Source organism: Ornithorhynchus anatinus, chromosome 2, assembly GCF_004115215.2.
Source record: "Ornithorhynchus anatinus isolate Pmale09 chromosome 2, mOrnAna1.pri.v4, whole genome shotgun sequence".
In the NCBI taxonomy this organism is placed as follows: Eukaryota; Metazoa; Chordata; class Mammalia; order Monotremata; family Ornithorhynchidae; genus Ornithorhynchus; species Ornithorhynchus anatinus.
In genome coordinates this window covers 39,014,597-39,031,520 of record NC_041729.1, presented here as the reverse complement: position 1 = coordinate 39,031,520, position 16,924 = coordinate 39,014,597, and the positions used below count along the sequence as shown (strand labels likewise).

The 16,924-nt window shown below is 41.8% G+C and overlaps 1 protein-coding gene across 2 annotated transcripts in view; it reads left to right on the top strand.

The window, feature by feature from the left end:
• Nucleotides 1-253: 253 nt before the first annotated feature.
• Nucleotides 254-16,924, top strand: part of SDK1 (sidekick cell adhesion molecule 1) — a 739,495-nt gene continuing 722,824 nt past the window's right edge. For both annotated transcript variants that reach the window (XM_029057499.2, XM_029057498.2), the window contains exon 1: nt 254-928. In XM_029057499.2, coding sequence (XP_028913332.1) covers nt 844-928 — 85 coding nt within the window. In that variant the 5' untranslated portion in view covers nt 254-843. The remainder of the gene's footprint in view (nt 929-16,924) is intronic.

Genomic DNA, 16,924 nt, shown 5'->3' with positions numbered 1-16,924 from the left:
GGGCCTGGAAGGTCCCCCTCCCCCAACCCTGCACCCTGCGCTAACCGCTGGGCCCCAGAGCATTCTGCAGGCCGGGACCTCGCGCGGCCGCAGCTTGGAAACAGGACGATGGGTTGTGGATTTTTGTTCAGAGCATCGTGCAGGGGGCTGAAATAAATCCTCCCCGCAGGAGTAGGGGGTTGGCGTGGCTCCTCCCTTCCCCGTTCTAGTTTGCCACTTTCCCCCGTCGTTACAATAATATCCTATTTTACAGGGAAATCGAACCGCGATCTGTTGCGATCCCCTGGGAATGTAGTTTTCGTCCTCTTTGCGGTATCCGAAAGGGGGCCCGCCGCCTGCAGTTGCCAGCTCCGGAGGATGGAACCGTCTTCAAGTTGGTCCTGACGAGCCGATGAAAGATCCAGGCTCGCTGAAATATTCAAGCCGGGAAAACTTGCTTTGCCTTTCCGCCTGGGTCGAAGGCATCGGATGTGACAGGGCAGAGAAACATGCCTTTCACGTTTGCTCCCGGTTGCTTTGGTGCAATCGATCCTTCCACGAGATCCATCGATTGAGGCGGAGATGGTGATCCAGTCATGCCCACAGGGCTGCGTGCAAAGTGAGCCCAAAGCAGTTCGGATTCGCATCGTGGGGGAGTCGGTGTCTCCCCAAACTTCAGCAGGGAAGCAACAGGAATAGAAGTTCCCTAAAGGAGCCAAGGAAGCTCGGCCTCTGGGTTGCAGAGCCGGGGGCCGGGATCCCACCGGGCATTGGGACCTGAAGGCCATCGCGGACAAAGCGACCACTGCAAGAGGGGTCAGTGGAGAGATCTTGACCCCGAGGAATAGTTGGGGAGAACAAAAGATGAAGTTCAGCCTCTCTGTCTTCTGCCCAGGATGGTGGACATTGCTGTTGCTTCAGCTCCACTGGCTTCAGGCACTGGCCCAAGGTAGGATCCAGAGTCATTTCTGTTCACGTAGAGGTTTTTCTGTGATGTTTGCCGCTTAAGGGGAGAGAAATCCTCATAAAGAAACACTTGTGGCTCTTTAACCGTACAGAACTGACTGCAGCAGGATTCGGGAGATCATGTTGTCGGGATAACGGTGTCGGTGACCTTAGTGGTTTTCCTGCTTGGCTCCTTATCCTTTAACCCACCCCTCGTCCCGTTTGGAAGATCGATAGATCTATCAATAACGCATTTCTCAAGCTTCACCCCGATCCCTCGTTTGTGATCACAGGAACGTATGTGTTCAAGTGGTTTGGGGAGCAGAAGGGTTAACTTCTGCCGGCGTGTTTAAAGGTAAAAATCAGAGTAGATGGAGAGAAGTTGACCGAAGGGAATGGACTCATCGTAAATCCATCGAACGGGACCAGATCAGGCATGTAAAAATCCTATCAAAGAGGAGCCCCACTGTAAATGAGATTCGGTTGTGCATTGTACATTTCTTACTGAATTTCCAAAGAGCGTTCACCTGATCCCAAACTGCAGCTGATCCGCATCTGGGTCTTTCCACATCAGAGATTCTTTGAGTCGCTTGTAAATGGTGGGTCACAGTCAACCAATAGAGTTCAGATATCAAGTGTCAGTCACTCTGGATCACAGTAATTCCTCTCACCCCACCTGCCTTTCCCCCACCCCACATCCAGTCCTCTTAAATCGCCAGATTCTCTTCACGGAGATATCCCTAACCCGGAGGGAACAGTAGATAACTGCCTTTTGAACAGTTGCAGCTTTCACTTTGTTTGGTTTTGCTCCTTTGTTGTGTTAGGATACTGTGATGGTTTCTAAAGTGTGGAAAGATAATCTGGGGATTTACGATGCATGAATTAGCGAGCTTTTCAAGGGGAGAGGGAGTCTGTCGTGAAAACTGCCTACCTCGTTGCAAGTAACCTCCTCTTTCCCTGGAGTTGGTGGAATTGTTTTTCCCTGTTTTAATAAGGACGGCCCGAACTGCCCTTTTTAAAGCCCTCGATGTAGCTGCTTTCCTTTAAAGACTTCTAGAAAGATTTTCCTTGATGTTCTCTAGCTGTGGCACATCCCAAGAAAGACCCGGGTAACTGTTATCGGTTGGCTATCCTATGCGTGCTGGAGGGGGAAGAGGGATTATCAAACTAAATAGGCTACCGTTTCTGTCTAATGAGCATCTATAATAGAATGTTGCGCCCTTTTAAAGATTTGAGCTCCAGAGCAAAGCTGTTCTAATCCACTGCTTTAATAATGAACTCCATCCTCATAAATCTGCTGCATTGTTTACGGTGTCATTCCACTCCCTAAACTACAGTACTCCCATTAAGGCCTGCATAAATGCTTGCTTTCACCGAGTTGTCAGATGAAAACAGAAATGTGCTGTACTTCTGTTTATTTTAGCTCTTCTTTGTTTGGAAGTTTAACATTTCTTCACTTGTCTAGGCCGCCCGTTTAACGACTTGTTATTTTGAAGGACGAATGTTTTGAAAACAAATCGGGCATTCCAGATAGGCAGGGAAGCCAGTATTTTCATAATTGCCAAATCTAACTTTTGCTTTGCATTGGGACCTGCACACTTACATCCTTTTGGGCCTGTGTACAAAATATAGTAGTATAAAATTATTTTGCAGTTGGTATTTCTAAAATAATCCCTACAGTGATCAATTTTACTTTAGTTTGTAACTGTAAAGAATTGATAAATTATCAAACTTTTTTATTTTCAGTAAAAACTTTATCTGCTTCAAAACTGTGACATTTATAAAAGTACTCGGATCTGAGTGCAGTACACTTCAAATAGATGATCACAAATTGAAATGCCCGACAGGTTGCTTTGCCGTCCGTTTTCTGAAATACGTGATATATCCATCGTTTTAAAAACCTTATTGAAAATTCACAATCCTGAGGGCTGTAACTCTTTGACACAAGCTCTCGTGTCTTGAAAATGAAAATTTTGGTGCTGCTTTAGCGGTTGCTGATGGCACGCTGAGTTGGTCTTAGACATGTGTTACACGAACTTCTCATTTTAGAAATCTTTACTAGATAAAAAAAAATTAGATTCCAGATGAGTAATTATAACTAAATCGGAATCTAGTCATCAGTATTAGTGAGTCAGATTCTCTCTCTAGCCCTCTTCTTGGTCGAAAGTTGGATCCCTGGGGATGTTGTATATAGGAACTTTCCTAAGGCCAAAGGATTCTATTTAGGGAAGTACTGTTAGAACAATGCTAAGTGGAACGCTAATAGCTTGGGAGTTAATGTGCGGCCCTAAGTGCCTAATTTACTACTAGGGAGTGACTTAGGCAGTGGGGAAAATAAAGCCCATTGGACTGTAACCAAGTTTTTGCACGTTTCTTTTCCAAGGTACTTAAAACACTGCATTTCACTCTGTAGACTTTACCGCACCACCTCCAGAGAAAATACAGTTGAATTATGTTACTTATTCGTAACTAACAAGTATTTGGAGAGCCTATTTTCACCGGTTTAGCAGATATGATTAATCTACAGTTGAACATAGTCTATTCTTTGTATTCAGTCAAATTGTTGACTGAAAGTTCCAAATCTAACTTTATAAAATTTCCAACAAGTCCTTTACCTTTCTGCTTCGGACTGTGCTAAGGTACTTCCAAAAGTTACGTTATTAATAAACTCCAAATGTAGGCTAATGTCCAATAGTTGTCACAAGTAATATGTTCCTTTTGAAGATGGTTTCATGAGTCTCATTTCTCTTAACAGCATGCGTGCCATTTTATTTTGTTCTGTGACTATTATTCTATTATTCTTCTATTATTTTGAAAAGAGTGTGGCTAGACACCCTCTACTATGTTATCTACTAATGTGCTGGAACTCTGTTCATGGAAGGATACATTTTTGGAATAAAAAGTAGTTGACAGGCCCATTAAGTATTTGATGTTTAAAATAGGCCAACAGAAATGATATTCTGCCAGTGTTTTGTAGCTGTGTCTGTATTAAGAGCCAGAAGAAAAACACAGCCACTTAATACTATTGAATGTTGATGGTTGGTAACTGGTCACTCTGTTTCGATCTCTCTGTCTTTAGATTCCAGTTAATACCGAGTGGGCCATTAGCACTGACTGGCACCTTTATAAATATCCTTTTTATAAATAAAAGTTAAGCAGTAATCCCTACATGTCAAGTGAGTCCATCAGATACACATTGATTTGAATTACTTCTATAATTTTAAAAGTTTAGAGATATCAGTTTGAGGATTCTCAAAATAACATAGCATTAAAAAACCCATTTTATAATACAAAGACATGTTCTTAAAGAGAAAGAATAGTTCGGGCCACCTTTAAAAACTAAGTTTTCTGACTGAAAAAGTTATTTTTGTCACGTGGTCAGATCCTTGTTTAAAATACATAAATACATACAACTGTGTAGGGTGATGCTGCTTCATGAAACTGTGTGCGTGGGGACAGTTCTTTGGATGTTATGCAATCTCCCACCTGGAACAGTTGACAATTGATGGGGAGAAATTTATTCTAGTGCCAGTGGTTGATAGGACACCACTCGCACACACCCTGGTCCTGCCACCATGATCCCTCCAGTATTCGGTGTGCAGTGAGAGAGTAGACATGCAGGGGAGCCACGCATCGCAGAGTGTAAGTATGAGTATTTTTTTCCATGGCTCCCACTTGCGACCAGAGTGACCGCAGCACAGTGCCAATCCTGGGCTTTAGCACCACAACTCAGTTGCCCGTTTTTTTGGGGAACCTCTTCATGCCGCTTATTACACATTTGCCAAATGTTTTTCAGGTTTTCGGAGTCCTGTCCAACTCACGGGAAACCCTAGGTAGTTCTTCAGGCAGAGAAGCAGCAAGGTCTTGTGGATAGAGCACAGGTCTGGGTTCTAATCCCAGCTCCGCCACTCGTCTGCTGTGTGACTTTGGTCAAGTCACTCAACTTCTCTGTGGCTGTTACCTCATCTATAAAATGGGGATTGACTGTGAGCCCAATGTGTCCAATGTCTTTAGCTTGTGTCTGCCCCGCCGTTTAAGGTACGGTGCCTGGCACATAGTAAGCGCTTAATAAATACCTTTGAAAAAAGACAAAAACCCAAAATACCAAAAAACTTTCACCAATGATAGCCTGGCCCCAGTAAACATTTCCATACTTTCAGAGCTGGGCCTAGAATACAAGGCTCCTGACTCTTAGACCCCTGCTCTTTCCATTGGACTAACACCAGAAATCATTTCTCCTGACCAGTGCACAGAGGAAATACTGTGTAAAACCTATAGAGACTTGCAAGACAAAATGGAACCAAACAATCAATATGAGAAGAAAAATGAATACGACACTTCTCCCATTACGTTTCCATTGCGTATCACTCCGACAGGAAAACGAGTTAAAAAAGACAAGGGTTTTTGGGGCAGATACCTGGTCACCCTTGGTTAGAAGGAATGCCAAGGGGGCCATAGGGATAATTTCCATTTTTCTTACGTATCCACCTCCCCATGAGACGACTGACCACCTGCTAGTATCCACCTGGTTGTTCTTACCCCAGGAAACATATCTTTTTGACTACCATCTCATCTCCCAGTTAGAAAATATTCATGGGTAAATGTGAATCATTGAGGACCCAAAAACTTGGCTTGCCAAACTATAAGTAATACTGACCATCAAGAGCTCACATAGGCTAACATAATTTTTCATTAAAAATTAGAAGTATGGATTTGAAATTCTGAATTCTGGTATTGGGGAATATTCAATACCTAATATTCTGTAACACTTCAAAGGATAATCAAATTTTGACTGCAACACAGTATGCCCAATTTAGCCTTGCATATGTCTGTGTGCTAGGTTTGCAGGAAGAATAGGTAGTGCTAATTTAAATTTTACTTTGGAAATCTTGTCAGGGAGAAATATCTAAAATAAAGAAAATAGTTTTACAGTAAAATGCACATAGCACTGTAGTTACTTCATTGCAAAAACATTGTGGTTTATGAAATCACTTACTTGAATCACTGAAAGAGTTTCCCAAAGTTTGTTTAGTTCATTTTTTTTAAAAAAAAGATTTTTCATGCTTATTCAAATTCAGTATAAATTGTATACAGGTGGAGAACTGGAAGGGGAAAGGACTATACCAATTTCTTTCAAATGTAAATTATTTTCGACTTTTTTCCTTCCGTTTTCATTGCTCACATCATTTGAGGCTACAGATAGACAGCTTGACTATTGCAGGGTGCATTCTCTCATTAAAGTTTTAAGGGACTAACTGAAAAGGTGGCTGGCTTTATTTCCCTTCCCCCCCCTCCCCCCAATTAATCTCCCACTGAGCTTAATTTAAATTTGGCTTGTCAAACTGAGTTTTACCAGGGCAGACTCCTGTATCTCCCGGGGTTTGCTAGATACATGTATAACATGTCTTGGCAAATTTGTGTTTTCTAAAGGAAATCCAGTAAAACTTTACATAGCCTATCAACTCTCCATGCTAATGCAGAGGAGCAGAGGAACATCTCATTAAGAAAGAGGCAATCCAATGTTATTGGCTGCCTCCTCTCCCGCCATACTTCCCGATAGCCTCCACAGCCAAGCAGCCCGGTGCTGAGCAGTTGAGCTGCTGCCTCAGCTTCTTGGTGCTCCCAGTTGCCCTTGTGCCGGTCTTCTGGGCCCACCGTATTCTAGGGTTCTAATAATAATAATAATAATAATTGAGGTATTTGTTAAGCGCTTACTATGTGCCATGCACTCTTCTAAGCCTTGGGGTAGATACAAGGTAATCAGGCTGCCCCACGTGGCCTCGCAGCCTTGATGTCCATTTTGCCGATGAGGTAACTGAGGCCCAGATAAGGTAAGCAGCTTGATCAAGGTCTCAGAGCAGACAAGAGGCAGAGCCGGGATTAGAACCCATATCCTCTGACTCCCGAGCCCGTGCTCTTTCCGCTAAGCCACTCTGCTTCTACCCAAGCCTAATCAGGAATCAGATTGAGGACTAGTCTCCCCTTGTCCAAACTCACCTCGAAGCCACAAGAAGTATGGACAGAGGTGACCCTCTACCAGCTGGGCCTCGAGAAAGCCATCTGGGAATATGATGGGAATGATGTTGACAGATTGCCCGCAACCCACAACGCAGATAATCTGGGTATGGATAATTCATTCAGTTGTATTTGTTGAGCGCTTATTGTGTGCAGAGCACTGTACGACGTACTTGGGAAAGTACAATGCAATTATAAATAGTGACATTCCCGGCCCACAACCAGCTTGGGAGGATGTGCTCTTTATCGATCAGTCATATTAATTGAGCATGTATTGTATGCAGAGCACTGTACTAAAAAGCACATGGGTGAGTACAATATAACAGTGTTGTTAGTCAAGTTCCCTGCCCACAGCAAGTTTACAGTCTAGAGGGGGAGACTACGTAAGAGGTGTGGGGCTCAAGGTGAGGCGAATAAAGGGAGCAAATCCAAGTGAAAAGTTGACACGGAAGGGAGTGGGAGAAGGGCAGATGAGGGCTTTGTCAGAGAAGCCCTCTTGGAGATGTGCCTTCAATAAGGCTTTGAAGGTGGGGTGAATAATTATTTGTCGGACATGAAAAGGGAGGGAATTCCAGGCCAGGGGCTGGATGTGGGCGAGAGTTTGGCGGTGAGATAGATGATAATGTTGGTATTTGTTAAGCGCTTACTATGTGCCGAGCACTGTTCTAAGCGCTGGGATAGACATGGGGGAATCAGGTTGTCCCACGTGGGGCTCACAGTCTTAATCCCCATTTTACAGATGAGGGAACTGAGGCACAGAGAAGTGAAGTGACTTGCCCACAGTCACACAGTCGACAAGTGGCAGAGCTGGGATTTGAACTCATGAGCCCCGACTCCAAAGCCCGTGCTCTTTCCACTGAGCCACGCTGAGATGGAGGTACGGTGAGTAGGTTGGCTTCGGAGGAGAGAAGTGTGCCGGCTAGGTTGTAGTAGGAGAGCCATGAGGTAAGGTAGGAGGGAGCAAGGTGATGGAGTATATACGCTTGGCAATCCTTTGGTAGCCCTCCACAAATGTCTTGCTCATTGTTTTAATCATCTTGCTGGTTAATAATACGAATGGTGATATTTAAGTGCTTACTGTATGTCAAGCACTAATCACAAGTTAATTGGATCGAATACTGTCCCTGGCACCCATGGGGCTCACAGTTTAAGTAGAAGAGAGAACCCATATTGGTTTGGTCTTTGGAAATGGGAGTCACCGCGTTGTCACTTGCAGGACTTGGGCACTTTCTCGTGACTTTGTAGCAGTGGTTATGGTGGCTTTCTCAGCAGCAACGTTTTGGCCTATTTTGGACTCTCGAATTGCGTTAGGGCTTATGAAAAAGAAGTGAAATCTTCATGTTGGTAGTTTCAAGATATCCCATTAAATGGGGTCCAATCTTGGTTTAATATGAGCCGCCAGATGACAAGAGAAAAGATTTTCCTTTCAGTAACGTTTAGTAGTTTACAATAGTAGCAGTTATAGTAGAAATAGTAGGTGCTTTCTGTGTGCTGAACCCAGTGATAATAATAATAAGGATGGTATTTGTTAAGCGCTTACTTTGTGCTAAGCAGTGGCGGGGAAAGAGTATACAGGTGGGAATTAGACACAGACCCTGCCCTTCAGGGGGCTCAAAGCTGATTCCGGGTCTTGTATTTATCTTTTCTTGGTAGGCTTATTTTATTATACTGTATGATATTTGAAGATCTGAATAAAGCAAAGTAAATTGACAGTAACTGAGAAGGACCTAATAATGATGATGGTATTTGTTAAGCACTTACTATGTGCCGAGCACTGTTTTAAGTGCTGGGGTAAATACAAGGTTATCAGGTTGTCCCACGTGGGACTCACAGTCCTAATCCCTATTTCACAGGTGAGGTAACTGAGGCACAGAGAAGCAAATTGACTTGCCCAAAGTCACACAGCTGACAAGGGGCAGAGCTGGGATTAGGACCCACGACACCCGAGCCTGTGCTTGTCTCCAATAAACCATGCTGCTTCTCAGGATTACACCCCATTTTAGAAAGCAGAGTGCTGGGGAGAGAAACCTGTTCTTGGAAGAAGAAATTTTTTTTTCCTATCCCTGAGGGTATCAATGAAGTGTTCCCACCGGAGGATTATTTCTCTTGGTTGGAATTTTATCACATATATTACACACTTATCCCTCTTTTGCTATGAAAGTATCTAACATACAGTAAAATTTCTACTTAAGTTACTTTTTAAAATATGTAATCTCTCTTCATGACTTTACCTTTTTAGAAAGAGAATTTTAGTAAAATCTTATTAATTTGTGATAAATTTCAGACAGAATGCCTAAGCCCTATTTCCTCTCTTTATCCATTATATTGTTGCCAAAGATGATACATTTTTCTCTGAGGAAGGAGAGATTTGATATATACTGGTTAACCAAAAAATCGTTGAGTATTTTAAAAGAGCTAGGAGCAGTATTTAATAATAATAATGTTGGTATTTGTTAAGCGCTTACTATGTGCAGAGCACTGTTCTAAGCACTGGGGAGATACAGGGTAATCACGTTGTCCCACGTGAGGCTCACAGTTAATCCCCATTTTACAGATGAGGCATCTGAGGCACAGAGAAGTGAAGTGACTTGCCCACAGTCACACAGCTGACAAGTGGCAGAGCCGGGAGTCGAACTCATGACCTCTGACTCCGAAGCCCAGGCTCTTTCCACTGAGCCACGCTGCTTTTTTCTCATGGTATTTTTTGAGCACTTACTGTGTGCAAAGCACTGTCTTAAGCACTTGGGAGAGTCCAATACAGCAGAGTTGGTATCTATATTCCTTGCCTGCAATGAGTTTACAGCCTACAGGGGGAGAGTTATGAGTCAGAGAGAAGACTAGTGTTTATACATTCAGATCTATGCTAATGACATATTATGGTGAAGTAGAAGAGGCAGGGAAATTAACACTTATCTTTGTATGTAAAAACAAAAATTATGTCTTTGAATGGAAGATCACTTTTTACTGAAACTGATGACAAATTTTTTTTTTAAATTTGTCGCAGCCAATTTGATGATTACAAAAGCTATTTTCTCAATTAGAATCCCATGAAAACACCCAGTTAATGGTGGCATTTGGTAATCAATCAATCAGTGGTGTTTACTGGGGGCTTATTATGCACAGAAAGAGCACTGTACTAAGCACTTGGGACAGTACAGTGCAGCAGAATAATAAGTGCTTATTCTAAGTGCTGGGGTAGATACAAGATAATCAGGTCGGACACAGTCCCTGTCCCTAAGTGTATAAATCGTAGGGAGAACAGATATTTACTCCTCATAGTTCAGCTGAACAGCTGAGTCTCGGGGAAGTTAAGTGACTTGCCCAAGGTCACAGAACTGGAATAAGAACCCAAGTCCTCTGATTCTCGATCTACTAGGCCGTCCTGCTTCTCATTCATGCCACACCAGTTGCTTACATTTATCAAATGCAATATCCCACAGTGGCAGATGTAGGCAAATGTTCCCACTGCATGAGTCTAGGTGCAGCACAATCCACAAGTTTGTGCAAGTAGATTGAATGCAGGGAGAAACAGTTGGGTGTAAGCGTATGGCAAGATGTTGCTATACCTCCGTGCTCCTGCCGCAGTTTGTACTGTGCCGTACTTTACGCTTCTTTGTGATTCTGCAACTTTTACAGCATTCAGTTCAGTAAATGATAATAAATAGAAAGTGTGTAAGCAATCTGGTAAGGGTGAATGTAACAAGATTGGAATCTGTATTTCAAAATGTCACTCAAGGTGGTATTTTCAAACCATCTTCTCCATAATCGCTTGACAAATGTGGTTACTACAGTGCGATTTTGTGTTAGGCTCCAAAAAGTGCATTACCTATTGAAGACACGTCCTCTAAGGATAGACTGTGGTATTCAAGCGCTTACTACGTGTCAAGCACTTTACTAAGTGCTGGGGTAGATACAAGATCATCCGGTCCCACTTGGGCTTCACAGTCTAAGTAGGAGGGAGAAAAGGTATTGAATTCCCATTTTGCAGATGAGGGGACTGAAGAACAGAGACGTGAAGTGACTTGCCCACGGTCACATAGCAGGCGAGTGGCAGAGCTGGGATTAGAACCCAGGTCCTCTGACTCCCAGGCCCGTGTTCTTCCCACTAGGCCATGCTGCTTCTCAAGATATGCAGACATGGTGCCTGAATGAAATATCCCACACCTAAATGATTTTTAGAAATTGGTGGGACAGATAAAGTGTGGAAGACTTTTCCAGTGGTTGCACATTAAGATGACATACAATAAAAAGGTGATGAACAAAACTGAGATGTGCCTCAGAGGAATTCTCCCATGCTACTGGGGATTTAGTCATGAACAGGATACTTTTCATAGATGGGTAAATGTGTCAACCACCCTGAGATTATTAACAGTTATAGTAATTATTATGGTATTAAGCGCTTACTTCGTGCCAGGCACTGTTCTAAGTGCTGAAAATATGCTAACGTATTCCTTTAGGTCATTTGGGGACTGAGAATTAAGTAAAGAACAAGAGGTGTTATGTTTTAGACTTAATAGTGATATGGAATACACTAAAATCTCATGAAGATATCAGAAATAGCAAATTGTAAAATAGATACCCGGTGATTTACAGATTAGAAAGGACTCAAACCTTGATCGAAAGTTGGAACTGTTGGAATCGTTTATATATAAATTATTGTTTACTGTTAAAACTCTCCAGAAATTACAAGACTGGCTAGGATGACAGAATCAAATATAATCAAAATTATTGCAGTTCTAGAAGATTTGCTATGCTGATTAAGGTTACAGTAGGCAATGGGTCCCAATATAGGGCTGAATATAAGACATTTCTTTAAAGGCATTTAAGACAGTCCTGTAGGCTGTAAACTGGTGGGCAGGGAATGTTTCCACCAACTCTGTGTTATACTCTCTCAAGTGCTCTCTCAAAAAAAGAGCAGAAGTACTTTATTTGCCATAATTACATGATCAAACATGTCATTTGACAATGGGATAGTTATCAATCGTTATTTGGGAAGAAAATTAGACTTTCATTAAATTTGGAAATGAAATGAATGAGAGAGAGAGTATTTAAGAGAGACAGACATGTGGGAATATGAAAAGAAAAGCTTTCGGCTAGGCATTATCTTAGAGTGCCTGAATTAAAAGATAATAAAATGAAGTTGTTCACTGGAAACTTTTTGGGTGGGGTTATGTGGGAAGCGATCAAATGAGGTTAAAGTTAAAGGGACAGATTTACTGAAAGAATAGGAAACATTCGTCATTATTGCAAGCTGAGACTAAGGGTGGAAAACCTTATTTTGGAAAGAAACTGGAAATGAGGATGATGATGAATAACTATTTCCAATTCATTCCATTTCATCACTTTTGAGGCAGAGAAACTAGGGAAGAATAAGATACTTTAAGATGCTGGGAAGGATAATTGAAGCTAAAATATTTAGAGTATTATTGTTACAACGTAAATATTTTAAGGGGAGAACTGTTATATTGTTTGAGAGGACCTGTTTCCAAGTATTTAGGAAGTCTGAGAGATGAAGGATAAGTAGAACTGAACATGAGAAGTTCACTTTCAGATAGCTAAATCCTAAAAATATATTTTGTTTATTCACAAAACATGCAATGATCAGTTTGATTACCAGTGACAACATACAACATACAAGAAGAGCGTTTTTAAAACTTAGTTATTATTAAGTAGTTTTAAGCACTTTTTATGTGCCGGACACTGTACTAAGCACTGGGGTAGATACAAGCTAGGTTGTATCTAGGTTGGACACGGTCCATATCCTATGTGGGGCTCACAGTCTTAATCCTCATTTTACAGATGAGGTAACTGAGGCATAGAGAAGGTAAGTGACTTTCCCAGTGTTACAGAGCAGACAAGTGATGAAGTTGGGATTTGAACTTCTGACTCCCAGGCCTGTGCTCTATCCACTAGACCACTCTGCTTCTTAAATCATTTAGTTATCAGTGTTTGCTTTGATTGTTTGTTTAACCTAAGAGCTTTACTTGTAAGGAGAATGGATGAAAAAGGCATATTTAGCTTCTCCAAAAGAACATCTGGTCTTTGAGCAGTTTCATCAGTGTCACCCAAAAGCCATTCTTCATATCAAATGTCAAGCGAAATCATGAATAGGGAGGTCCTGGAACTCAGATGGTCTGCCAGATTCGAGGCAATGCTCATGACAAACTAGCTTTACTAGAGTGTGTCATGAACTCGTTGTAGGCAGGGAATGTGTGTGCTAATTCCGTTCTTTTGCACTGTCCCAAGCCCTTTAGCACGTTCAGCACATTGTAAACTCTCAATAAATACCACTGATTGAATGAGGTACAGAAGGATGTCTAAATAGTGACATTACGATGAGCTGAAGCAGATCTTCAGGAGCGATGAGGGCAGAAAAAAGGCTTAAAGCCCAGATGAAGCACGGCCTCAAGCAACGTGCTGTAGTGGCAGACTGTTAGGGAAGGCTATCCAGTTGACAAATTAATCGATAGCATTTATGGAGCACTTAGTGCATCCAGGGCTCGGTGTTAAATGCTTGAGAGAGCGCAATAAATATAGTGAGCAGAGACAATCCCTGTTTGTCCTTGAGGAGCTTAAACTCTAGACTGACAGGTGGTAATCCAGAGAAATGGCGCTACCAAGAGACAAATTCAAAAATGGTGTCAGAACCGGCTTTACAAGGGCATAGTGTGAAATGGATCGTCAGTCACACATCGTGTTTCCAAACGTCATCGATATGCTTTGATAAGAACAAAGGAGGTGGCATTACTGTCCTGAACAGTGGTCTGTCTCTTGAGCCTAGTATTTTGTCTCTCACCCACGCTTGGAGGTTGCCCTCCTTGTTCCCTCTGTATGATGAGAGATGACCATCAAGCATCCCTAACTCTCCCTTCTTCCATCCCTAATATTCATAACAGTAACTCATAATGGATGGTTAGTTCATGAATTTATTCAAACCTCTTCTGAAGCTATTCCTTTTTTCTATCTGCAAAACTTTTTGTAGTGATGAATTTCATAAGGTTACCACCTTCTGGAAGAAAAAATGTTACCTTTTGTTCTGAAAAAAGCATCTTGGGGCTTCAGTGAGTGTGCTTGGGTATGACTATTGCGTTTTGCCCTAATCACACCCTTCATGAGATTATAAAATCTCACAGTTATGACATCATTGAAGATGAAAAATAACTACTTGTGTTGCAAAATAAAAACATTTTTACATTTTAGGAGTTTTATAAGCAAAATTCAAGGACTATGGGGCACTGAATGTCATTCTATTTATCCATAAATTTATTTTTCAGGGTTTTTTGTGTGTTTACAATCAAGTATTTTATAAATTTTCACATTTAGCTAAATCTGCAACCTATTTGTGTACTACTTCTTTGGGAGTTGTGCTAAGTCACAGGAATAAAATTTGCCTAGTACCCATTTTGACTCTATGATATAGATTGGATGGTAGCTTAAATATTAAAAGTAGGAGGAATAGTAATCATGATTATGGTAATTGTTAAGTGCTTACTATGTGCTAGGCACTGTACTAAGCTATGGGGTGGATACAAGCAAATCAGGTTGGACATAGTCCCCGTCCCCCGTGGGGCTCACAATATCAATTTCCATTTTATAGATGAGGTAATTAAGGCACAGAGAAGTTAAGTGACTTGTCCAAGGTCACACAGCAGACAAGTGGCGGAGTCAGGATTAGAACTCATGACTTTTTGACCCCCCCCCAGGCCCGTAGTTTAGCCACTATGCCAACCTTGAATTTGAAAATTGTACTTCAGCTAAAAACTTACATTGTCACCATCTGTGACAATTGGTAAAGGTGCAGTTAATCCTATCATTTCGCTGTTAACATGTTGGCTCTCTTCAGCTAGGTTGCACCCTTTCCTTCAAATTGTGCTTCCCTCATGATTCTTCCACTCCCAGCCGCTTGCTCTGGCGGAGTGTCCTCCTTGGAATTCCTTTTCCCCTTCAGTCTACCAAACCACAGCACTCTGTACCTTTTTAAACCCTCCTAAACTCTTTCAGAAAGCTTTTGCTAATTCAATTCCAACCACCTCAAGCTTTGTCAACCAACCAACCAACCAGATGAGGTAACTGAGGCACAGAGAAGTTAAATGGCTTGCCCAAGGTCACACTGCAGACAAGCGGCGGAGTGGGATTAGAACCCACATCCTCTGACTCGCAAGCCCGTGCTCTTTCCACTAAGCCGAGCTGATTATCTTTCCAATACATAATTATCCTGGCTTATCTGGATGGTATCTGAAATATTGCTTTCAGTTTGATTATAAAGAAATGAAAAGTGAACGTAAAAGTTGACCCAACAGAAATTACTAGTAGATTTATTAATCTCTAATTAGGAAGTGTAGAAGATGGTATTAAAGAATCTGAGGTCTTTCTTTGAATGTTGTCTGGAAGTTTTCGATGTGACATTTAAAGAGTAATTTCCCTTGTTGAAATTGAGATTTAATTAAAAAAAAATTAGAAGTCACCTATTGAAAAAATTTTACAACTATCTGCAGCAACACATCATCACTTCTATTTTTATACTGAAATATTTAAAACCCATTCCCTCTTGTATCCTTTTTTTAATCACTTGTGATCGGTGATGAAATAATTGACTTTCATTTTTAAAACAGCCCAGAAGATTTCATAATAGGCTGAGGAGTTTAGGTGCGTTGTTAGGAATTTTTGGTGGAACTGATTGCTATATAAAGCATAACTCTTGATTTTTTGATTTTTAAAATAACGATTTTTTAAAGATTAAAATAATTACTTTGATTTGATTAGTCCAGGAAAGCAACTATGCACAGCTGGATGAACAGTTTGATTATTGTAATTACCAGAACTTTTACAGGCTTTCTCTCTGAACATACGTGTGTGTGTGTGTGTGTGTGTGTGTGAGTGTGTATAGATCCAAATAATTCTCACAGGCTTAATCTTGCACTGGTCATGTGCTGAATTACATCTCAGTACACAGTAAGGACTCCCCCAGGTATTCCTCACCACGTTTCCCCGGGAAGTGGAGCGGGCAACTTGCTCTGTGCGTCTTGTATGGGACAGAGACTGTGTTGGTTCTGATCAACTTGTATGTACTACAGTGTTTGGGCACAGAGCTTGGCACATATTAAGTGCTTAATTTATGTTTGTTGTTGTTGTTGTTAGTTGCTAGGGATGAGTGAAACCAAAGTGGAGGCGGCAGCTTCCTTTAGGAAATTTCTCAATTTAAAGTTCTAAGGGGATCTACAGCCCTGGGGAATGGGAAGAGGGCAGAAGGAATCCCTGAAAATCAGCCTTACAATTAGAAACAAATCATGGGAAACTTTGGCTACTGTCCATTTTCCTCCAAGTTTGCCATGATAGTGTGCAGTTTGCTGCTCCTTGGGTGATGTTCTCCTGAGGCCTCTTTTTGAGGAATACGTGTGCTTGCAGTGTAGTAGGGGAGACAATCAAAGAAGTTACGGATCTGGGAAACAGAGTATAAAAATATGTTTATAAATGCACTGGGGCATGGGATGGGGTGAATATCAAAGAAGTAGGGGGTATGAGCATGTCATGAGACACTATGAGAAAAATTGGTAGGGACGTAAGAGGTTAGTCAAGGAACTTCTACAATGGTTATCCATCCATCTTTACATCAAACTCCTCACTTGTGCACTCTTCACTTGTGCTTTTTAACCATCTCCCTCCTACCTGTCTCACTCTGTTCCCACTAAAACCCAGCCCACACACATTGCTTCTGTAACACCAGCCTATTCACCGAGCCTCAGCTCTGTCTTTCTCACCATTCTATCCCTTCCGCAAGCCCTCCCTCCTTTCTGGAATTTTCCTTCACGTCTGACGGACCCCCACTCTAACCTGTACTCCTAAGTAATGTGTGTCGTGATTGCCGTTTGCTCGTGCACAGTCGTTTCTTCTGTGGAAGCAATGTGGCTTTAGTGTAAAGCAACCAAGCCTGGGAATCAGAGGACCTGGGTTCTAATCCCAGCTCTGCCATTTGCCTGCTGTGTGA